The sequence below is a fragment of the Amblyomma maculatum genome, chromosome 3 (assembly GCF_055883805.1).
Source record: "Amblyomma maculatum isolate TAMU_Amacu chromosome 3, ASM5588380v1, whole genome shotgun sequence".
NCBI lineage: Eukaryota > Metazoa > Arthropoda > Arachnida > Ixodida > Ixodidae > Amblyomma > Amblyomma maculatum.
The window spans coordinates 29,408,577-29,433,922 of record NC_139346.1 but is presented as its reverse complement, the minus strand read 5'-3'; the positions used below and the strand labels follow the sequence as shown (position 1 = coordinate 29,433,922).

The 25,346-nt window shown below is 45.7% G+C and overlaps 1 protein-coding gene across 1 annotated transcript in view; it reads left to right on the top strand.

Moving 5' to 3' along the window:
- LOC146194423 (testis-specific serine/threonine-protein kinase 2-like) overlaps nt 1-25,346 on the top strand; it is a 57,971-nt gene that overhangs the window by 16,796 nt on the left and 15,829 nt on the right. Inside the window, exon 3 of the mRNA XM_084596554.1 lies at nt 16,364-16,554. Within this exon, the coding sequence (XP_084452680.1) occupies nt 16,364-16,554 (191 nt within the window). The remainder of the gene's footprint in view (nt 1-16,363; nt 16,555-25,346) is intronic.

Genomic DNA, 25,346 nt, shown 5'->3' with positions numbered 1-25,346 from the left:
ACTGCCATGAACTCCATACCTATGCTTAAGCTGGGCTATGAACGGAAGGTTTATAACGTCACCACTTCTTGTGCAACACACGCATGCTTCGTGAAGAACTTTGACTGACTGTGAGGCCTGCACTTGGCATTTCATCAATGTCAATTGCTCATCTACTGTATGCATGAGCACCGTCCCAACCCAACCACTCTGCAAATACGAGTACGACTGCATGCTCCTGAATGATTTCACCTCCTTGAGGTCACACGCTTTCTTCTCAAGGAGGTAAAAAATAATGTGTGGCATCTGCACGCGTGGCCACTTCTTTATGTCGTCATTCCAGTCAGTGACAGCAGTTGGATGGCTGTACAGCTTGTGACCTGCAGACAAATATCAAGGGCACATAATCAAAGCAATGGAAGGAAGTAGCGAAGAGAAATAGAAAAAAAAAACACTTCGAAATTCTCCTTGCATGCTATATCACCTAACTACATGCTGAGGAAGCAATGTAACAGCAAGGTTATTACCGCAAACAATGGGCCTTGGCAAAACAAGAGTGCGCTAACTGCCCCAGTCAAGATACCAAAGCCTAGAAAACTCGTGTGAAAAAGCGTAACTTGGAGAGGACTGCAAGCGCTCTCGGTGCTCGCCAAAACACAATAGAAGAAAGGGAGGCGCGGCGAATTTTTACTGCCGCGTAGCTAGTAGCCGCGCAACCTGTGATCTAACTTCACTTGTTCAGCGTGAGTTATTTACGGCCGAAACACTCCTCTTTCATCAAGTGAAAAGAGGACGCTACGTACGAGAAAAAAAAAAGAAACACGAGGTAGAGAGAACGGTCATTGATCGCTCAGTGGCCAAATCCCCAAACTAGCGACGGTGACATACGCGACGCCAACAAGTGTAGACGTTGCTTTCGCTCGGTGTCTACACGCTCTAGCTGAGTAAACAATCTCGTACCGACCACTGGATCTGCTCGTTAGTGAGTATTTATCTCATTGATAACCCGCTGAAACACAGAGCGCACAGAGGATCGAGCGCATTATTTTGGCACGACACGTATCTCGCAGAGAAGTGCACTGTAGTACGTGTTCGAAATCGTGAATTGTATACCGGTCAGCTTTCACGAAACGAGTTTAGTATCGGTACTGATCAAACAATAAAAATCGCATATACACATCAAGTTTACTCAAGCAAAGTGAAGTCCTGCTAACGTAAACATTCATGAAATAGCTGTGTTATCCTGGCTGTCAATCATAGTCTATCGAACGCAATTAAATAGCATAAAAGAAGCTTGGCGCTGTCTGTGTCGCTTCCTCGACAGCCGTTGTAGATAGCAGTGCGACAATTGTAGTGCATTAGTCCACAAACTCAACAAAATCCGCTTACCTATGTCAATCATCGGAACGCCGGTAAGAGTGCCACTGCCTCCGGCCCCATCATCTGCCGAAGTTCCGGCCATCGCTCCACGAAACGGCGACAGTACTGCTAGAAAATGCTTTGCCGTAATCCAGGAGCTTTTCTAACGCAAACACACACAAAACCAGAACAGAAACGTCTATATGCGGCACCGCCGTCCTGCACTGTGGGTATACAACAAATGTGTGCGCGCATAACAGCTTGGCGCTAGGGACAAAAACAGAACATAGACAGCGCCACATTTTCAAAATGGCGACCTCCTAAATAAAATTGTCTATAGAGGCAATGACCTCTGCTTGTTGTGCGAAGGCCCGCGAGTTCTCCCCACGAAGGCGCTCATTCTCCTCCCGCAGCTGGGCAACCTTATCGCTTAGAAAAGAGATCCCCTCGAGCGCGCCGAGGAGGAGAGTCCTTAGCGAGGCAAACTCACCGCCATGTTCGCCGGTCAGGGTTGAAGGGGAAAAACCGGTCGGGTGGGTGGACAGGATCGGGGCGACGGAAGAAAGGAGCATAGCTGCAGGCGCACTACCATCGCTAAGGCTCGCACTGTCAGACAACGACGCACACAAATTACACACGAATGGCCTAGAGCCAGATTTCAAGAGTTGAAGCTCATTATCCGCCCAAGTGACGCACTTCGAATGAACACGGTTCGCACAGTCAGCACATCGTAAAAACTGCTGCTTGCCAAAAAACGGGCGAGAGCACAGCGCACATGCGTCCTTACTGGGCGCCATCTTGGGGAAAAAAGAATAAAAAAATAGTAATAATAATAATAATAATAATAATAATAATAATAATAATAATAATAATAATAATAATAATAATAATAATAATAATAATAATGTATTCCATTCTTCTTTTCTCTCTTTTATAAGCACAGCCCGACTAAGGACGCAGTGCTTGTGGGCGGGCCGGCGGCCAGATCACTGAAGCAACATTACACAACAGCTATGAAAATGAGAGCATAGACATGAAAAAAAGGAACATATAAATATAATTAAACAAGTAGAGTACAGGCTGTAAACTTTGTAGTATAAAGATAGTTGATTTGCGGGAAACTAAAGGCAGCAAACACTTTTATACAATATAAATAACAAGCTTACGCACATTTGCATTAGCAACCAAAAATCACAGAAATGTAACAGATGTACAGAAATCAGCACAGAGGTACAACGCAATACGAATAGGGGGCGTTCATATACAGGTGTCTGCATGGAACACGAATGGAGCAGTGAAGTAATGTCACTGGAAACATGCAGATAAAAGGCATCAGCTTAATTGCTTCCTTGCTTCCGTCAGGGTGGTCATATCGTTTAGTTTGGGAGGTATAGAGTAAAAATAAAAGGCACATACTAGTGACGCAATCGTTTATTATATTTTGTGTAAATTCACGGTATGCTGAATTTTTCTGTTCGTCTTAGTGTTTTTGGTAACGTAATATCTTGAAGTAAGAATCGCATAACTGTGCAGCTGCTTTGCTTAACATTTCAATTTCATTCATTCTTCACTTATTTTTAAGTTATGGAGTCTACTGCCGTAGACAATATTATTATCAATTCGGCGTCGGAGCCTGTTTATTGTTTCGTTTCTGTTAGCTCGACAAAAGCCCTGCACATTAATGCCATATAGAAGCACGCTTTCCACAAGAACCTCATAATTTCATACCTAGTTTGAGCGCCAGCACTCTCACGCAGTCTACGAATGTATGATGCTGCTGTTCGAAGATTTTACAGATATATGTAGTATTTTCGTTCCAGTTTAGCAATTCGTCTATGTGTAAAGCGAGGTATTTTATATGTGTGCAGTGTCTATGAGACGACACTGGCACCGCGTTCACACTTGTTAGAATGCAGGTATATTTTATTGCATAGCTGTATTTGCTTATGAGGGCTCCTTACACACATACGTTTTGTTTTATTTCGATTAACAAATATGTAATTCGAGTTCATCCAACCAAGAAGATTACTTATGTATGTTTGTAAAACTTTAGTAGACTGTTCATATGACGAGTGCGTGAGAACCAGGGCAGTGTCATCAGCATATTGATACACACGGGAGGGTAAAGGTAAAGTTTGAAGGTCGTTGACATATATATCAAACAGCAGGGGTGCGAATGTTGAGCACTTTGAAACATCATATTTAATAGATATCTTTGTCCTTAACACATTTCCTATTTTTAAACTCTGAGATCGCCCTGAAAAATAGTTTGTGAAAAGATCATTAAACTCATCCCTAAAATATATTGAATTTCGTTTTTGGATCAACAGATTATGGTCAACGGCATTCAACGCTTTTGTCGTGTCAAAAACAACATTTGCGCAATCTTGTTGTTCACAAGTGCGCCATTGATCATATCGTTCAGCTCTGATGCAGTCATCGCGCTTTTTTTTCTTCAAGTGAAACTGTTTTTGTGAAATTAAGGAATACTTGTCACATAATTTAACCATCGCATTTCAAGATATATTTCTATCAAATGAGATAGTACTGATAAGATGGTTATAGGTCTTTAGTTACTGCAGTCGTGTTTCGCACCCTGATTCTATATAGGGCGGACAACAGAAGCCTTCATATTCTTTTGGAACTGTCCTGTATTTAAGATACCGTTTAGTAATAAGAAAAATAATAGAACTGAGCTTGTTGATATTTGCTTTGTTGTCTCTCGGCCTTATGCTATAAAATCCCGCAGGTTTATTTTGTGGGATAGATGCTACAAGGTCCTCTAGATCATCTGGTGTTATGTCTGTAAGGAAGGCTGAGTTTCCATTACTTAGCAGAGATGGTGCTTGGAATTATGTAGCTGATATTTGTTGTTGAAGGTGACCCGGCTCAGCATGAAAGGCAGCATTAAATGCATCGCTTAAAAATAAGAAATTTTGTAGACTTCCGAATCCCTTCCTAATAGTAATATCTGCAGTGTGTTGCGTACCTCTCCCCATCAATTCATTCAGCGATGACCGTGTTCCTTATGGCTTTCTCTTTGATCTTTCTAGTTTGTCCGCAAAAAAAAAAAAAAAAACATTTTTATTTGCTTGCCTAAACTTAGCTGTGGCTTGATTACAGGGCCAACTGAATTTATGATTCAGTGTGTGTGTGTGGGATATCGTTTCTGATGAAAGACGAATCCCAACATAAAAGCGTAACGATTGTTTAGTTCCTTAACAGTGGTAGCGGACGAGCATACTAAGCCACACTGGTCTCCGAAGCGGAATGAAAAAGCCGTGCTTTCCAGCCGGGCAGCCTATTTTTGTAGCCGCCGTCGGTGACGCATGCCTCAGGTGACGAGCGGTGGCGCCGTGTCTTATCGATAAGGCAGTCCAGCGTGTGGTCTTGATACGCTGAAACGAATGATAAGCAGAGGCTGTGCGGAATTATGCGCAGTGTGTGTCGCCACAAGTGCAATGTCGTCAGGTTTATGTGTCACCCTTTTGTTCTTTTAAGCAACGTAAGGCTGGAATATCCTTGTTTATCCATTTCTTTTTTCTGCCGCTGTTTAATTCTGACCCTTTTTCTAGACTTTCATATGTCTTTTTAAATTGTGTGACTATCTGATAATGTAATTCCAAATGATCAGATCCGCTAATGGCGTCGAATTCAAATTCTTGTACAAGCTAGTCAACCGTTTTTTTTTTGTTATCAATTCCATAGCAAAATTATGTCTTTTCTTAACATTATCACAGGGAACAAATAATATTAAGGATATGGAGATTTATCACCTAGCTTCTTTGTTATTATTCCAGATAATGGAGTGAGGTTAGAGAATCGGCATAGAAGGTGATCAATACACGATTTGCCTAATTTGTCTTTCGGATACTCCTCTCGTGTCCGGGGACGAACGGGGACGAAAGAAAGAAACCAAAGGAACAAGCGCTTTTTCCTGTTGTTTCTTCCTTTCGTCCCCGTTTGTTCGCGCTGATTTTTATTTTTTGACTATGCATCACCAAGTCGCCCGCTTAAATATCCTGTTGAATTTCATTTCTAGTACTATGGGCTCTGTTACGTACCCTAACCCTCTTCCTGATGACCCGGCTTTCTTGGCCTCGTTGGTTGCTGTGTTTGTGGGCAAGGATCGTGTGTCTTCCTGGTTGCAAGGAAAGGTTTGTGTCCACCAGAACTTCAAGCGATTTGCGAGTTCCTGCAACCGTCCAAAGGACATGCACGCCGAGTGTGTAAAATCCTGTCTTCGGAATGGTGGCACCAAGGCCGGTTTTTCAAGGACCGCCTGAGAGTTTCCTGTGAGCACAGCGGAAGTCTACATGGCCATCCTCGTATGTACAGTGAAGGGTGCAAAACAGTTGACTTGTCCATGGAGTTCTTTTGAAGCAGGACTCGACCGCATCTTCCGTCAAAGAAGGGGACCTCGCAGCAACCAGGAAAAGGGATTGTACTTGGTGATAAGCAACTTCCAAAATCTCATGACGCCCTTCTTCGGATGGAACCGAAATTCTGTGTTGAGCCACACCTACGCAGGGAAGATAAGGTGACCCTGGCGCGATCTATTTCTCGCCTTGCACCGGATGAGTCTCGTCCCAGGTGCGTAGAGGAGTGTACAGCGGTTTTAGCCAGGTCTTATACGAGGGTCAAGTATGGGAAGAGACTCGGGTCACTGATCAACTTCCTTGTCTCGAATAACTTGCGACTGATAAATGGGGATAAAGAGGGTTGTTTTGTAGTCTTACCTGAATGGTTGTTTTCCGATAAAGCGTTCGTAGCAATCGAGAAGAACTTTCAGCCGGTCTCGGCTAAGTTTCAGAAGGTAAAATGCAGGGCTGTACAACTGCTTGAGCAATTGAATCTGGAGCGATTTAAAGGCAGTGTAATAAGTCAAAAAGCAACTGTTTAAAGATTTTCTTCTCTGCTAAGACACATAATACGAGATTACCATTTAGGGCCATTGGGACAGAGAAGAGTACCTGGCAACATAAAATTTCTGGCTATTTACAGAAACATTTGGCAGCTTTATCTATTATGATCCTTTTAAGGTACCAAACTCTATGTGTTTCGTTAAGTTTTTACAAGAGAAAAACCCGGGTTCATGCTCAGCCTTCAGCATAGGCGTGGTAGATTTGTTCTACTCTCTGCCCCACAAGGAATTGACGACTGCCGTTTTTGATTGCATCACATCCGACAATGATGAAGAAAAATTCGTATATTTGCTGTATTTCAGTGACTGGGTTCCTTGAGCTGTTGTCCTTTTATGTGAAATTTACCTTTGCTGTGAATGGGAAGGCACAATCTATACCCAGAAAGCGGGCGTTTGTATTCGGTCTAGAGTAGCGCCTGCGCTTAGTGAAATTTTTTTTTGTCATTCGTGAATCGAAGTTCCGGAAAGATTTGGTTGGAACAGCGTCCCGAATTTTCAGATACGTCGAAGATTTTTTTATTCTTATTGACAAAACGGACTTTGCTAGGCGCATGTCTACAGTGTTAGTATTCAAAGCCAATGCACAGGGTTTGCAGTTCACCACTGAGATACTGCTTGATAACAAGATACAATTCTTAGATTTGTGTTTGACTGAAGGCAAGGGGCACATGTGTTGGAATTACGCACCACGGGCCAATAAACCGCTGCTGGACTATAAGTCGCATCATTATCAGTTCAGTTCAGTCGATCAGTCGTGTGCGACTCTTCGTGACCCTACGGACTATATCACACCACGCTTTCCAGTCACTCACTATCTTCCTAACATCACATAACTTCATCTGCAGCGCCTCGAGGATGCCATCTAACCACCGCGTTCGCTGCCTACCTCTTCTCCGGTGACGTAGAACCTTTCCACACATCAAATATTTCTCCAGCGACTCCTCTCTTCTCATCACATCACCAAAGTAGCTGAGCCTTAACTTTAGAATTTGACCCTCCAATGACCAGTCGACACTATCGACTGATTTGATCTTCTGGCAGACCAAGGAACTCTCAAGAGTCTCCTCCAGCACCACAATTCAAACCCTTCAATTCTTCGGCGGTCAGCCTTTTCCACAGTCCAACTCTCGCATCCATACATCACAACTGGAAAGACCATAGCACGAGTTATACGGATCTTCATTGGCAGTCTAATGTCTGCTCTTTACTAGGCGGTCAAGGCTAGCTATGGCTCTTTTTCCCTGAAGAAGGCGTCTCCTAATTTCATGGCTGCAGTCTCCTTCCGGCGTAATCTTGGAGCCCATGAAGAGAAAATCTGTCAGTTTCCACTTTTTGTCCCTTGATGCTCCAGGCCTTGGTAGGGCAAGAAGCCATGATATTTGTCTTTTTAATGTTCAGTTTAAGCCCAAACTTCTCACTCTCTTCTTGTACGCGCATCAGAAGTATCTTGAGTTCCACTTCACTCTCTGCCATTAAAGTGGTATCATCTGCATATCTAAGGTTGTTGATACGTTTTCCAGCAATCCAGCTGAAGACTCGTCCAGACCGGCCTTCCTCATGATGCACTCTGCATATAGGTTAAATAGGCAGGGCGACAGTATGCAACCTTGTCTCACTCCTTCCTCAATCGGAAACCAATCAGTAAGACCATGCCCAGTTCTGACTGTGGCCTCTTGTCCTTCATACAGGTTCCTGAGGAGACAGATGAGGTGAATTGGAACTGTCATCTCTTGGAGAGCTTGCCACAATCTGCTGTGATCTACGCAGTCAAACGCTTTCCCATAATCAATAAAAAAGAAGTAGATGGGTTTGTGGAATCCTTTTGCCCTTTTTATGATCCAGCGAAGGTCTGCAATCTCGTCTCTAGTTCCTCTGCCCTTACGAAACCCAGCTTGCGCGTCCGGAAGCTCCTGATCCACATACTCCTGCAGCCTACCTTCAAGGATTTTCAACATCCCCTTGCTAGCATGCGAAATAAGTGCGTTCGTGCGGTGGTTGGAACAATCTTTGGCACTGCCTTTCTTTGGAATGTGGATGTAAACTGACCTCCTCCAATTCTGTGGCCACTGCGAGGCTGTCCAGTTTTGCTGACATAATGTGTAGGATAGTTAGAGAGGATACCGGTAAGCTGTCTAAGGAGACGAAAGATTTGATTAAGAAACGGCAGAGTATGAAAGCTTCCAATCCAACAGACCAGATCGAATTGGCCGAGATATCAAAGCTAATCAATAAGCGCAAGGTGGCCGATATAAGGAAGTATAACATGGAGAAAATTCAGCATGCTGTAAAGAACGGGGGAAGCCTTAAAGCGGTAAAGAAGAAATTGGGCATAGGCAAAAACCAGATGTATGCGATAAGGGACAAGGCGGGCAACGTCATCACTAATATGGACAAGATAGTCAAAGTAGCCGAGGAGTTCTATACAGATCTCTACAGCAGCCAAAGTAGTCAGGACCGTAATGAGATTGGCGGTAGGGAAAGACCGTCAGACGTTCCACCAGTGACGAAGGACGAGGTCAAGAAAGCACTAGAAACTATGAAAAGTGGGAAATCAGCTGGAGCGGATCAGATAACTACAGATTTGCTGAAGGACGGGGGGGATATCGTGCTAGAAAAACTGGCCACCCTGTATACGCAGTGCCTGGTGTCATCGACGGTACCGGAAGCATGGAAGAATGCAAACATTATCCTCATTCACAAGAAAGGGGACTCTAAGGACCTTAAAAATTACAGACCAATCAGCTTACTGTCTGTTACGTATAAGGTATTTACTAAGGTAATCGCTAATAGAATCAGGACAACCTTAGATTGCAATCAAGCAAAGGATCAAGCAGGGTTTCGGAAACGGTACTCTACTATCGATCATATCCATACCATCAATCAGGTGATAGAAAAATGCGCGGAATATAACCAGCCCTTATACATAGCATTCATTGATTACGAAAAAGCATTTGACTCAGTTGAAACCTCGGCGGTGATGCAGGCATTGCGAAATCAGGGGGTAGACGAGCCGTACGTGAAAGTGCTGGAAGATATATATAGTGGCTGCACAGCAACCATAGTTCTGCATAAAGAAAGTAACAAAATTCCCATAAAGAAAGGTGTTAGGCAAGGAGACACAATCTCCCCAGTACTATTCACAGCTTGTTTAGAGGAAGTATTCAGAGACTTGGAATGGGAGAAGTTAGGGATAAGGCTAGGTGGAGAATACCTCAGTAATCTGCGATTTGCTGATGACATTGCCTTGCTAAGCAACTCGGGAGATGAACTGCAAATAATGATTGATGACCTAGACAGGAAAAGTAGAAAGGTAGGCTTGAAAATCAATATGCAGAAGACTAAGGTAATGTTCAACAGCCTCAGGAAGGAACAGGAGTTTACATTAGGTAGCGAAATACTGGAAGTAGTAGGCGAATATATCTACTTAGGACAGGTAATAACCGCAGATCCGGACCATGAAAAGGAAATAACAAGAAGAATAAGATTGGGATGGAGCGCATTTGGCAAGCACTCGCAGATTATGACTAGCAGCTTACCGGTATCGCTCAAGAGGAAAGTATACAACAGTTGCATCTTGCCTGTACTCACCTATGGGGCTGAAACGTGGAGGCTAACCAAGAGAGTTCTACTTAAGTTGAGGACAACCCAGAGGGCTATGGAACGAAAAATGGTAGGGGTAACATTAAGAGATAGAAAGCGTGCAGAGTGGGTCAGAGAAATAACTCAAGTTAACGACATTCTAGTGGAAATTAAGAAGAAGAAATGGACATGGGCAGGACATGTAGTGCGAAGAGAGGATAACCGATGGTCGCTGAGGGTAACAAACTGGATTCCAAGGGAAGGAAAGCGTAGCAGGGGGCGGCAGAAAGTTAGGTGGGCGGATGAGATTAAGAAGTTCGCAGGGGTCAAGTGGATGCAGCTAGCACAGAACCGGGTTACGTGGAGAGATATGGGAGAGGCCTTCGCCCTGCAGTGGGTATAATCAGGCTGATGATGATGATGATGATGTGTACAGAATGTTAAGAGCGTTATGGTTGAGGTTTGGAAGCAACTCAGCTTGAATGTAATCAATTCTGCTAGCTTTGTTCTTAGCAAGGCTGGCAAGGCCCATTCAACTTCACACTTCAGGATGCCCGGCTCGAGATCAGTAATCACAACCGTGTTATGTTGAGTTTGCACATCCGGGTCCTTCTTGTACAGTTCGTCTGTGTATTCCTGCCACCTCTTCTTTATATCTGAGGCTTCAGTGATGTCCTTGCCTCGTTTGTCCTTTATCACGCCCAGCTTAGCACAGAAGCTTCCTTTGATGTGTTTGTCTTATACAGAGCTCTTGTGTTCCTCAATTGGCGGTTGTCCTCAGCTGCTTGGCACTCACTGTATGTTGAGGAAGGCATTCTTATCTCTCCTTGTGAGAACCTTGTATCTTTCTCTTTTCCCCATAACTTTTGCCATCCTGTCTTTCTCAGCTACTTGCAAAGCCTCTTCAGATGACCAGTTTGCTTTCTTGCATTTCTTTTGCTTTGGAACGACCTTAGTAGCAACTTCTCGTATTCTGTTACGAACATCAGTCCACATCATTTCAGGCTCTCTGTCGTCTAGATCTAATTCTTGAAATCGATTCTTCACTTCCACAGCATATTCTGATAAAATTTGATCCAAATCATACCTGAAGTTCTTCTAGTTTTCTGCGCTTTCTTATATCGAAGCCTACGTTTGGCAACAAAAAGCTGATGATCGGTGCCAGCATCTTTCTAAGGTAATGAAATGTGAAATTGTTGTTTCATCATTGTCTTCTGCATTGTCTAAAGCCTGTAACCATGCTATGAAACAAAATTTCGATAACCAGGCTAAGAGACCTAGGGAAGCAGGCTATCTAGCTGAGCTTATATTTTTGGGTTGCAGTAAAATAATTAAAAAGCATAAACTGCCGGCATTGCTGCCGTCTGCACAGAAAGAACAGAAACGGAAAACGTTCTCAGTCTTTCCCTATGTACATCGCCTTTCTCATGGTCTTAAAAATGTGGCCCATAGGTATGAAGTTGATGTCTTTTCGGCCCCTAATAAGCTCAATAAAATTTGTTCTGTGGTAGAAAATAAGTCCCGCAATCCTAATAAATCTGAATCGTCTTAGAAGCAAAGATTGTGTGTCAGCAAACCATCTCTGCTCCTGCGTGACTGTGATTTTGTATATCTGGATATCACATATTACCATAGCGTTTAATTGTTCCTGTGGTTTCTTCCTTTCGTCCCCGTTTGTTCGCGCTATTTTTTTTATAATGTAACACCAACTCGCCCGCTTAACTATCCTCTCGTGCCACTCCAGCAAAGATGATCTCAGCTAAGAATTGGGATAATATGTCTAGGTATTCTCCTATTTCTTTCGTCGAATGGCTTAACCTATCAATGTTCATATCACTTGCAATGATAAAATTCTCGGAATCAAACTGCCCTAAAAGTGTTTCAATTCAGTAAGGAAATAATGGGTATCACTAGAAGGAGGACGATAGATTCCGCAAATAAGGAATGTAGACTGTTTATCCGATATGCTAATGGCTACTGACTCGGCAGATTTAAGGGACAGCTCGAATTGTTCCGAGACCCGTTCCTTTTTATTGAATACAAGAACGCCGCCAACTCTCCTGTTCTCTCTCGACAGTAGAAGTGCGAGCCAAATACATGTGATCTGTACGTGCTACGTAATGTTTCGTTGATATTTATTGCTGCTAAATAGAGTAAATCCAAACGTGTATGCTTTCCACTTAAGTATGTAAATAATTGTTCCAGTGCTTTTTGATACTACGAATATTTACATAGACATCTTGTATACACCTAACGCACCTTTCTTCCATGAGGACCAGCTAAGTGTAAGAGAGCCATTCTCTGAACTCTCTAAATAGTTTTGTGTTCATTGCAAGAGTGCCAAATCCTGAACTGATTTGATTCTTATTACTGATGTTCCTTCCATTTTCCTTGCAGTCAGTGTGCCATTGCGTGTCCACGCAAATTTGCATGTCTTCTCAGTTTTTTTCAGTTTGGTAGCCCACAGCTTTCGAACATATTGATTCAAGTTCTCATTTATAACATTTCCCCCGTCTCTAAGTGCCGTCTTTTTTGCTATCCATTTGTCGCGAATTGCCCGAACTCGGAATCTCACCAATATAAGTGGGATTCTTTCCTTCTTAGTTTTTAGCCTGTGAATTGCATAAATGTTGTCAGTAGCCATTGTGAGCAATCCAAGCTTGCCTGCAATGTCATATAACACGGTCAGCAGATTTTCATTTTCCTTCTACTCAATACCGTGTATTTCAGCTTTATTTCGCCGTGAGTACAGTTCCGCGTTGTTCATGGCTATCCTAATCTGACTGATGTCTTCATCTTTTCGTTTCAGTTGCGTATGCAAGCCACCGCCTTTTAGTTCGTCAACTGACTTTTTATGGGATGATAGTTTGTTACTTCCTCGTACTGACTTGCCACAAACAGCATTTTCTTCTATAGCAATAATTGTTCTTCTAGTGTCTTCCTGCTTAACATCTTGGATGTTAAGCTGTTTCTCTACTACGCCAATCTTTCGTCAACATTTGTTAAAGCTTTTCTAGTGTTTCAGTTCTCTGTCGGGCAAGCAAGCGTAGGGTGTCGACATCCGTCTGACTGGCTTGATCTACTGCATTATCAAATTATTTTGTGGAACTCCGTCTTTCATGCACCTGGCATGTGGTGCATGCCAAGGTTTTGAGGTCGTCATCGGTCATTGCTTTCATTGTCGGTTTAGTAACGCCGGAGCTTTTGCCGGTGTGATACACGTTTGACATTGTGTACATCGGAGGTACGCGGCATCATTACCAATTTGCTTATGACATGCAAGGCAAATCACTTCTTCAATAGACGTTGTGGTTTAGTGCATATCAGTGGAGCTATTCGGAAAGGAACCGAAAAGGAATTTTCTACTAACCTGTTAAAGGTAGTGGGCTAGATCCGTTTCGTCTGCATGCCCCACCGGTCTGCAAGGGGTTGACTCCTGCCGCTGATTTAAGTAGCCTCCACCGTCGACGCCAGCGATAGAAGTGACATGATGTCCAGATATGCGGCACTGCCCACCGTCGCAGCAAGCATGCGCAGTAGAGAGCCGTCAGTGGATAGCACGCAAGCGTTGTCCCCCCGAGAGCGTCATTTCTATGAAAGACGAAAGAAGCGTGCTATATCCGTTCCGTCTGCGTACCTCACTGGTCTACTGGCAAAACGTGACATCTTGCCAAATACCAAATATTCACTCCGGACATTCGGTGCATGTGAAATGCAATCAATGGGCCCATACGTACTCTTCGTGGCCTCCTTCGTTACTCATTCTGCAGTAGATTAACAATGAAGGCCGCGCGGTGTTGCTGCATATTTGTTTGTACAAGAGGCCCTCCTCGACACAAATTTGAAGCAAGAGCTTTACTACGCGAGGTAAACGCAAGGTCACAGTGTGTACCAATTACCATCAAACAGCTTCGGGGTCATGTTGGAACTTAAGCGAAAACCACTTTGGGCAGGTATGTTGGCGCCAAATGTCATTGTCAAGGTGAAGGCCAAGGGTCAACTGACGTAGGAAATAGCCTAATGCGTGAACAGCTGCGTGGAAAGTACAAGATCGTTGACGTTAATCTCGAGTATATATAGAGCTGCGCCGCACGCCGCCGCGTCATAAACTCGGAGGAAGGGCAATTGAGCAGCCGTACGCGTTGCGATAGTTGCTACACCTGACAATCCGGAGGATATTGCGTTTCAAGCTGAATATTTGTGGAGGGAAAAGAAGGGGCTCAGGTCAAAATAGCGGCGAAAATGGCGGAGAAACTTGAGCGTATTGCAAAGCGAAGCTCTCCCTTCACACTAAATTTAACCGGAGCTAAACCACAGCCAATGTTTTTCTTGACGATTGCTGGCCAAAATAATTTTCTTTCACTGAAGACTGCCAACAACAGTCTTCTCCCTTAGTTTCTCACTTCGGTTTCTGCCGAACACACCTTCGTCCCTTGAATCTTTGGTTGAAACTACCTTCGCCTTGTAAGGTGGTCAGGACAAGACAGTGCTCCTTCTTCCTTTTGTTCTATAGCAGGCACAGGAGAAAGATGTTGAAATCTCGTCTCACTACGAACGAGGAGCCTGCTCGTTCAGCGCAAGGCTGTTGTCCAGCTGTACTTGACAGCGGTGAGAACATTCTTGCAGGCTAGTTGATGCATGAATTTTACGGAAGATTCGCGCGGAAAGGCAGGGACAGTACTCATTTCCAACGCTCCCAAGTAGTCTCAATACGCAGGGGATGTGTTGCTGCTGCTATGCCTACATGGTTTCAAATGGCGTTATCTTAGAAGCAAGGAACATTTCTGTCTCCTTCGCTGACTGCTGACTCATGGTTTCCTGTATCACACTTTGCTGTTTCGGAAGGGCTGTCTCCCAACTTAACAGTTTCAGCTACAGAACTTTAAGCGTGCCATTGGTTTGAACCGCCGGCGTCTTGTCAACTGTGTAAAGAGCTATTCGAAACTCCGAATGTACCAAAAAAAAAAAGAGTTCTACCACCGCAGGCGTTCCATTAAGAGCGTGAGCTCGCGTTTTGCATAATTTAATCCGAGGTACTCAATTTGAAAACCAACGTGTACGTAACGAAACGGCAATTCGTTTGGTAGCAGCCGCACTTCTGTACGACGGGGAACCATGACGTCACACATGGTGGACTTGGTAGTGAACCCATTGTATAAGTGATCGCCTGGTAGCTAATAAATTCTTTTTAATGCTGTAGTTATGGTCAAGTGACATGGCCGCCATCTGGAATCTGAGAGCGAAACCGGCAAATTAGGAGCTAACGCTCTGGAAACTTTGACCTCACAGTATCTACAGCGGCTCAATTTTGAAGTGATTCAAATATTGCGTACATTTTGATTAGAAAACCACAGCACGATTAAGCGGGCAGCAGAGCATGGAAGTACATAACTAAATGGAGTGTGCTCAAAACAAACCTTTATGTGTTTTTGCGTGGACGAAATGTAGTTGGAGTTGGAGTTTATTTCTTACTTTTTACAAGAAAGAGGAAGCCAAGGCAAAAGGCGACAAGCCTGACTGGGCTTTGGCTCCCAGATCAAGCAAAGCTGCCAAAAAAAAAACACATGTTGACCAGTGTGGCATGTTGATTGGTGATAATGCTACGAGAGCATCATCGGCAACATTTTTGTGCGAAGATTGAGAAGTAGATGAGTTACTTATTTCATGATACCACTGAACATCGCGTATAGTTTAAATCGATGTGACTAAATATCTATCTTGTAAAATATCTATTCGCCAAGACATACAATTCCTACATGTGTCCTTACACTCCTCTATTTTTATTTTCATTGATTGAACTACTATTTTTTTGTTCAGATTGTTTGTAATTCGTGAATGTTCTTAAAATCTTGTATGTGTTCGTGCTCGCTGTTTATTTGATTATCTAGCTGAGCCGCTCATGTAATGCCCCTAGAACCTTCTAAGGTTGAATAATTGATTTCATAGAGGAATGATTCTAATGACCTGAAGCGCGAGGGCTTAACATCAAAGTAAAGAAACATGGCTGTAAGCAAAAACTAGTTTGACGAGCGCTGGTATTGAAGCTCTGCCCTTAGGTCATGATCCGAGCATGATCATCATCACCATCATCATCAGCTGGACTATACCCACTGCAGGGCGAAGGCCTCTCCCATATTTCTCCAATTAACCCGGCTCTGTGCTAGCTGCATCCACTTGACCCCTGCGAACTTTTAACCTCATCCTCCCCTCTAACATTCTGCCGCCCCCTGCTACGCTTTCCTTCCCTTGGAATCCAGTTTGTTACCCTAAGCGACCATCGATTATCCTCTCTTCGCACTACATGTCCTGCCCATGCCCATTTTTTCTTCTCGATTTCCACTAGAATGTCAGTAACTTGAGTTATTTCTATCACCCACTCTGCACGCTTCCTATCTCTTAATGTTACCCCTACCGGGCATGACACTGCCACGCAAAAAAGAAATACTGCTGAGTAATACTGGTACGATAAATTGAAATGTCTGGCCAATTTTTACCTTTTACCTTTGCCTTTATGCTTCACAGGTGACCCCGTTGAAGGCCGGAAGATGGTGTTGAGTGAGACGTACTGCGGCAGCGGAGCGTATGCCCCGCCAGAGGTGCTGCAAGGTGTGCCTTACTTGCCTAAGCAGTCCGATATGTGGAGCCTGGGTGTCATCCTCTACGTTATGATGACCGGGGCACTGCCCTTCCCAGACGGGAACATTGTGATGCAGGTAGGCTACAAAGTGGGTATAATCACTGATAAAAGTCGACCTTTAACCAGGGTGCTCAATGAATCCCCGAGGAAAGCAAAAAAAAAAACATAAAATGCATACACTAATTATGCTGCAATTGTGCACACGAAAAAAGCACGGTGGCTGTTCTCTTGCGCCTTGTTTGTATCTGAAGCTTGAATTTACCTATCTGAGCCAATGACTGATAATATACTCCCATGCATTACGCCTGGGTATAGTGCGGACAGTTCAGCAAAAGACGAGTCGAAATCATAACACTTGGTTCGTAGGAAAGCAAAGGCGCAGTATCTGTCACATTTGTTCCGCGGGCATTTTAACCACGCCGTAAGGGACGGGAGGAAGGTAGGAGTGTAGGAGGAAAGTGAGAAAGGGGTGCCGTGAGGGTGGAGGGCTACGGAGTGATTTCGACCACCTGGTGATCTCTAATGTACATTGACATCGTACAGCACGCAGACGCCTCGCCGTTCCGCTACCATCTAAACGTAGCCGCCAGCTGTCAACATCATGGAGCCGCTTGTATTTCTCTAATGGCAGCTACCGCTAATGGTGCCCGAGAGAACATATTTGACCTTTCATTACTACGCTCGCCTACCTCGCTACTACACTCACGTAACGATATTTCCTGATGCAACTAGGAGCCTTTAGCCTTAAAAAGTTGACATTAGGCAGGCCCCGAAATCTTTTGCAGGCAATTTATGTCCATATTAGATAGACGACTGTGGCATAATCGTGGTCTGGTTTATTATTATGCCCTGCCATATTGTTACGGGGTTGGGTTTTTTATTTACAAAATAGGCAGAGGATGATGGAATTGAACTCTGGCGCAACACGGAAACGGACACAGACAAGAAAGGGACACCACATGCGCACACTACCAACTATTTATTAAACGGAAAGGTGGCATATTTATACGTCCAGCTCAAGCATGTGGTGTCCTTTTTTTTTCTGTGTCCGTTCCCGTGTTGCTCCGCCATTCAATTCCATCATGCACCAAATCGCCCCCCAGGCCGTTATTCTGTAGGCAGAAGATGCATGAAATCCAGGAATAGTCAGAGTAAGGCTTGTTTTAGAACCAGTCTGCGCGTACATTCACCTCGTCTTTCTCTCACACCGCCAGGAGTATAGCAAGAGCGGCCGATAGAGGTGAGGTCGCGCAAGTCATCTTCGCCAATTCCTCTGTCTGCTGTTATGTTGAAGAATAAATTGCGTGTTACTGTGTAAATACGTTTGCATTAGTGAATACTGGGGCCGCAGTGTCCGTAATGAGTGAATTTTAAAAATTTCATTGGACCGACAGTAATGTTTTCTTGGGACCGAAGTGACAGCTATTGCATGTCAGACGTCGTTGCTGGGGAAACGTTTCGAGTTGAGTTTGTAGTTTACAACGGACCCACACATGATGTCATTCTCGGCATTGACTTTCTGCGCCACTTTGCAGCAGGGGCCAATTGCACAGGAGGTGAATTTCTCTTCGCTGCAATATTACTTCTGCCTTTGTAGAGGACACACCTAACCCTAGTCACAGCGCACCAATGATACATTGTTGTTTTCTATGGCTGCAATGCTTGCACCTGCTCACATCTTTGCCGAGCGAGCAGGCACCGTCTCAATGTTTGTTGAAGCTGACATGAAGAGCCGAGAAGAAAAAATTACTGGTGCGTCGTGCCGTCGTCGAGGTCGTAGATGGAGGTGCCCACGTGTGCATTGGAAAACGTTTGTTAGAATCTGTTTGCATATCATCCGACATCATGTTGGCAACATTGGATGGCTATGACTTTCTTACCATTTTATTACTGATCCGCTCCCGGAGGTGGATGCTGACTACAGCACGAATATAAACCGGATGATAAACGAATCTGTTTCATCATCCGAGCAGCGATACTTACATGAAATTATGTTTTCGCCTGATGCATCTGTGTTCGAGTTTGCCCAAAAAAGCCTTTTTCTGCGGTGCCAAATTCACTTTTCTCAAAAAGACTATCCCTAGTGATGTGATCCAGACAAGGCAGAAGAGCCGAGCGCAGGGCAATTAACGAAAAGGCCCAGGAGATGTTGAGGAAAGGTGTTATGCGGGAGTCCTCCATTCCCTGGGCTGCGAATGTCATCTTGGTGAAGAATGGTGACTCAGGAAGTCTTTGTCGACCATTGTCGGTTAAACGCCGTTACAAAAAACGTTTACCATCTTCCGCATAACGATGATGTCATTGAGTGTCTTCAATCCGCTTCTTATTTCTTCTCATTACATCTGCAGTCTTGTTATTGGCAGATCCGGATGAATCCGTCGAACCGAGAAAAGACAGCCTTTGTTACACCTGACCGACTTTTTGAAATTAATGTTATGCTCTTTGGGCTGTGCAATGCACCAGCAACTTTATAAAGATTTATGGACACAATCTTGCATGGTCTGAAGAAGGACATATGCATGTGCTACCTAGATCACGCAATCATCTATGGGAATACATTTCGGTAGCATAACGAACGGCTTAGTCTCGTGCTGGACGGTACTCGGAACGCTGGGCTAATTTTAAACTCCAAAAGCGACACTTCGGTAAACGGCAGATCTTCGTGCTAGATATCTAGTGGATCATAAAGGCCCGACTTCCAAACGATTTCTGCTGTGCAAGATTTTTCTGATACCTCAAATTGCAAAACATTTAAGAAGCTTTCTGAGGTTATTTTCATATTTCCACATTTTCATCTAAGGATTCGCCCAAATTGCTCATCCGCTCACTTGACTTATGCAAAAAGACGCCTCCTTTGTTTTTTCCTCGAACCGGCTGCTACCATTGAGGTTCACATGGATGCGAGAGGCGTGGGCGCGGGCACGGTACCCGTCCAGCCCCAGAATGGCGCACAACATATAATCGCGTACGCAAGCCGCACTATAAAAAATCCGACCGCAACTTCACGTAACGGAAGTGGAATATATCTCCGTCATCTTCGCTGTTAACACGTTCCGACTCCAGCTGTACGGACGCCACTTCAACGTAATCACCGACAATCCCTCCGTATGTTGGTTTATTGGCCTGTGCCAACTTCAGGTTGACTACCTCGGTGGAGCTTAAGTCTATAACAATGCGTCTTTTCTGTGTCATGTAAAAGCGGTCGCCGCTATTTTGACGCTGTTTTTTCCCGATTTCCTCTTCCTGGTACGGAAGTCAGTGAAAATGACCTTGACCACTGTCTGACGCCTGTGGTTGAAACATTACCACCCCTTGTAAAGATCCGCAAAGAGCAATGTGTAGGTCTTGCTCTGATTACACTGTTTGATAAGGCGCGGAAGCCTGTAACTACAACATCCTTCGTTATTCGAGATGGACTACTCTTCAATAAGAGCTACGCAGCTCATGGTGCCCGTCTGCTACTCGTCGTCCCGGCTTCTTTTCGCAGCGCCGTCCTGCGATGCATGACGACATCACATCAAGTCATCAAGGCTTTGTCCGTACTCTCGCGAGAGTCCGACAACAAATTTATTGGCCAAGGTTGTGAACGACATCAAAGTGCTACGTAGCAGGTTGTGTCCCTTGCCAGCGTCTCAAGCGAAGCAGCCCGCCACCGGCTGACCTTCTTCAGCCGGTCAAGCCCCCTAGATCGTCTTTTGAGAAAATTGTAATTATCTGATTGGTCCTTTGCTCACTAGATTATCATGGCGGTTGACTATTTGGCCCGATATGTGGAGACGTCTGCGTTCGCTTCTGGCAGAGCAGCCGCCGGTCAAACTTTTCATTGTATCAAATTTTTCTTCGTCACGGCGCGCCTCGAGTTATCATAAGTGACTGCGGTTGACTATGTACTGGAGATACCTTGGAAGAACGTTTGCAGCTCTAGTGCTCCGAAACCGTCATTGTACTCCCTACCACCTTCAGACAAATGGCCTTACCAAGCACCTAAACGGGACACTCATCAACAAAATGTCGACGTACGTAGCATCAGATTATAAGAATGGGAATCACTGCCACATTCCTTTCGGAATTGCTATGGTTGAGTCTGTCGCCAACGCTTAGCTTTTTAAAACATTTAAAATCCCTTCCGGCCCTGAAGCAAGAATTTCAAAAGGGTATCCTGCTTGAGCTAGCTTATCCACATGACAGGAAAAGCTCCAAGTACTCTGCAGGTGCAGGATATTTTCATAGCTTTGCTTAGGCATGATGCCACTACGCCCCTTTTTACAACTTTTGAGTGGGCTGAGCTGTACGGAAGTAATAGCTATTTACTCTTAGGCTCAAACGACCAGCGGTAAAATGCAATATCCAGTCAAGGAACTTCATGTGGTCAATAACTGGCTGTTTGTGTGTTATTTCAAGTGGCGCTATAACGTCAGAAAAAACAGAACACAGGTCATCAGTTCATCCTAACGGAACGTTTGTTTAATGTTTGTACCTAGGAGACGCATTTCGAGTGGTCTGTATATCATTGCAAGGAAGAAGTCGCTCAGCAATGGAGAGATGATTGATCCAATGCATATTGCCGCCAAACCTTCAAAACTGTATTTGTTGTTTTTCAACAGACATTAAGAGATAGAAAGCGTGCAGAGTGGGTCAGAGAAATAACTCAAGTTACCGACATTCTAGCAGAAATAAGGAAGAAGAAATGGACATGGGCAGGACATGTAGTGCGAAGAGAGGATAACCGATGTACGCTGAGGGTAACAAACTGGATTCCAAGGGAAGGAAAGCGTAGCAGGGGGCGGCAGAGTGTTAGGTGGGCGGATGAGATTAAGAAGTTCGCAGGGGTCAAGTGGATGCAACTAGCACAGAACCGGGTTAAGTGGAGAAATATGGGAGAGGCCTTCGCCCTGCAGTGGGTATAATCAGGCTGATGATGATGATGAATAGCCACCGGCATACAGGCTTATCACTCTGATTCTGGATCGCGTATCAGTTCCGTAATCTTTGTTTGTTAATGCTCGATGTCTTGAGTCACACCTTTATCAGTTTCGTTGTAGCGCAAGACGCTATGAGATCTATCTCGAAGATTCCAGCCACTCGTGTGTCTTTCCACAATGTTCCAGCCCGTGCTGTTGGCTGTTTGCGACGTTATCTAGATTGTTCTGTGCAGCCTTTAAATTGAGCGTTGACGAGTGTGACGAGCATTCTTTGTCCGACGACCGACGAGCACGTTTGTTGCTATCGCCGCCGCTTAGTTGCTTAGTTCTTTTGCGGGCGCAAGTCAGCCCCAATAAAGAGTTATTTCAGTACCATCACGTCTGTGTCTTCTCTTGGCGTGTACGGTCTTGTCACCACTACGTGACATCTGGTGGAGGTGCTGCCTTTGATCCTTCAAGCGAAGGCCCCAGCCTTGTTCCAGTCGCCCTGGAAAACCAGTCTACAGGTCACCGAGCCAGCCGCCGACTCCAAGGCCTACAACCCGAACACGGTCTGCTGCCTGACCCCATTCGATCTCGGAAGGCATCGACGCTAACAATGGCCCAGCCAACAGCACCGGTTGTTTTCGTTCAACCCCGTGAGCCCCCCTGCTTCCATGGACGACCGGATGAAGATGCAGGAGACTGGATGGACCTTTTCGACCATGTGGCAGAATTCAACGCTTGGAACGACGCTGCGAAACTCAGGCAGGCCTACTTTGTTATTCAAGGACATGCCCGGGTTTGGTATGAAAATCAAGAGACTTCTTTCATGGATTGGGATATATTCAAAGCACAGTTCTTGATGGCCTTTACAAGTTCTGTCCGAAAAGAAAGAGCTCAGGCCCTCTTCCAATCAAGGATTTAACTACCAAACGAGCCCGTCCTGGTCTACGTAGAGGAGATGAAACGCCTGTTTCGCCGCGCCTACCCTAACATGACCGAAGGTGAGAGAGTGAAATTTCTAATGCGAGGCATTGGAGTTGCTTTTTGCGGGGCTTGTCCGGAGCCCACCGAGAAGTGTGGAAGAATTTGAAAGTGAAGCATCGACCATCGAGAAGACGTTGGACACCCGGATGCGCCACTACGAGAGAGCACTTCAACCAGACTACTCATGCCACTACCTCAGCGCATCTGCAAGCGGAGAGAACCTTCGGGACCTCATCCGGGAGATCGTGCGAGAGGCGCTGCTCCGAATGCTGCCATCATCGCAGCAACCCCAGGTGGCGACGCTCGCGGACGTCGTCCGTGAAGTTCGGCAGGCGCTGGGTGTTTCTAAGGCGACGACGCCGACGGCACCAGAGCATGAATCAGCAGCGATGGACTATGCAGCTGCATTATGTCATCCTGCACCCCGACGCGACCTCCGAAGCCGACGCAACCTCACAAGCCCTCGTCGCTACCATCCTGCTTCCGAAAGCCGCCCCTTGGCCCCCGCCCGCCAAGTCTACAAACGATCTCCAAGCCCCAGAAAATGCGACGCCTTGAGGACATCTAACAACCGACAGCTCTGTTTCCATTGTGGTGAGGCAGGACACATCCTCCATCACAGCCCTTACAGGCGGATCGGCCTTCGTGGTTTCTCTGTCGGCGCACCACGATTCTGTCCTGGCGAACGACCACAGGAAATCAATGACTTCCTGCGCAGCGGAGAGCACTCGTCGCCGAGGCGTCTGTCACGCTCCCCATCGCCGTACAATGCCCGATTTGCATCGCCGGGTCGCAGTTACGTGCAAGGACGGTCTCCTAGCCCCAGTAGGGGAAACTAAAGGCAGAAACCTTTGGAGGTGAGATTGCTCAACGTCGAAAAGACGAAGATCCACCGTCTCCGACGAGCACTAACGACGGCACAGCTATTTTATTGCCGCTCCACACGACGACATCGACGACAACACGACCAGAGTGCATGCAGACACCGCCGCCCAGCGAAGTAACAACGGTATGCCCCGGCCATAACCTGAAGAAACGACGCAGCCGAGATCGGACACCAAGGCCCACGTGCAATGTGAGGACGCGAACAAGCGACCTTGAAGTTGATGTCGACGGTCGCAGAGTCATTGCCCTAGTAGACACCGAAGCTGACTATTCAGTCATCAGTGGATCGTTAGCCTCCCAGCTCAGGAAGGTATCGACCGCTAGGGATGGCCCGCTAATTCGCACCGCAGGTGGCAACCTGATTACTCCATCGGGATGATGTACTGCAAGAATAACCGCAAATGGGCGTACTTACCCCAATAGCTTTGTGGTCTTGCAGCAGTGCTCGCGCGACGTGATTTTAGGCATGGACTTCCTAAATGAAAATAGTGCTATCATCGACCTCCGATCCAAACTCATCAAGCTCTCTGCAGACAAAGCCATACCTGCTACGACGACTTCGACGCAACATGTCGCTCTAAATGTCCTCGACGGAGAATTGACCGTGCCGCCCTGATCAAGCGTCGCCGTCAGCGTAGGTAGGACAAACATGGCAACCGCTGAAGGCATCGTCGAAAGGAAATATCAAATTGCTCTTGGAACGAGGTGTCGGCATCGCAAGAGGCATCGCGAAATTCCGGAGAGGACAAGCTTAGGTGCTGGTAACAAACTTCACTGAAGAATACCGGCATCTCAATAAGGGCACGACCATCACTTTTCTCGATGAATTAGCAGACCTCGAAGACGTATTCGCCCTCCACGACCAACCACTGGAAGACGCACCGGACCAATTCCGTCAGCCCACATTTGACATCAACCCAGCACTGACCCACAGCAGGAAAAACCAGATTCGCAGTCTTCTTCGAAACTACAGGGAGTGCTTCTCGTCATCATCGAAGGTACAACCAACACCACTGGCCAAGCACCGCATTATAACGGACGAACACGACCGACCTCTGCGCCAAAGCCCTTATCGTGTATCGCCGCGAGAACGGCAGGCCATTCGCGATCAAGTTGAGGAAATGCTGCGTGATGACGTAATCCAGCCATCGAACAGCCCCTGGGTGGCACCAGTAGTTTTGGTCAAGAAGAAAGACAGCACACTTCGCTTCTGCGTTGATTACCGCCGCTTGAGTAGTATTACTAAGAAGGATGTCTACCCGCTTACCCGCACCGACGACACTATCGACCGGCTCTGCAATGCAAGGTACGTCTCATCGATGGACCTGAAGAGCGGATATTGGCAAATTGAGGTCGACTAAAGAGATCGCGAGAAGACAGCATTCATCACACCGGACGGTCTTTTTGAGTTCAAGATGATGCCATTTGGCCTCTGCTCTGCACCAGCCACATTTCAACGAGTAATGGACACTGTTCTGGCAAATTTGTTTGGTATATTTGGACGACGCTGTTGTCTTCTCGTCAAACTTTGAAGACCACCTAAAACGACTACAGACAGTGCTGGAAGCCATCAAGTCATCGGGTGTAACGCTAAAAGCAGAGAAGCGTCACTTCGCCTACGAAGAACTCCGGTTCGTAGGTCACATCGTTAGCAAGGACGGTATTCGCCCAGACCCGGAGAAAACAGCTGCAATCGCACAGTTCCCACCGCCTGCCGACAAGAAAGCTGTGCGCCGATTCCTTGTTCTGTGCGCTTATTATCGACGATGTGTCAGAAACGTTTCGTGGATCGCCGAACCGTTGACGCAGCTTACAAAGGCTGACGTACCTTTAAAATGGGAAGCGCCGCAAGGAGAAGGCTTCGACGAACTTAAACGCCGCCTGCAATGCCCTCCTGTACTTGGCCACTTTGATGAAAACGCCGAGACCGAAATTCACACCGACGCGAGCAGTGTGGGCCTAGGAGCCGTTCTCGTCCAGAAGAGTACCGGACAGGAGAAAGCAATCGCCTACGCGAGTAGGTCCCTCACAAAAGCCGAAGTCAATTACTCGACGACCGAGAAGGAGTGCCTCGCGATTATCTGGGCCACTT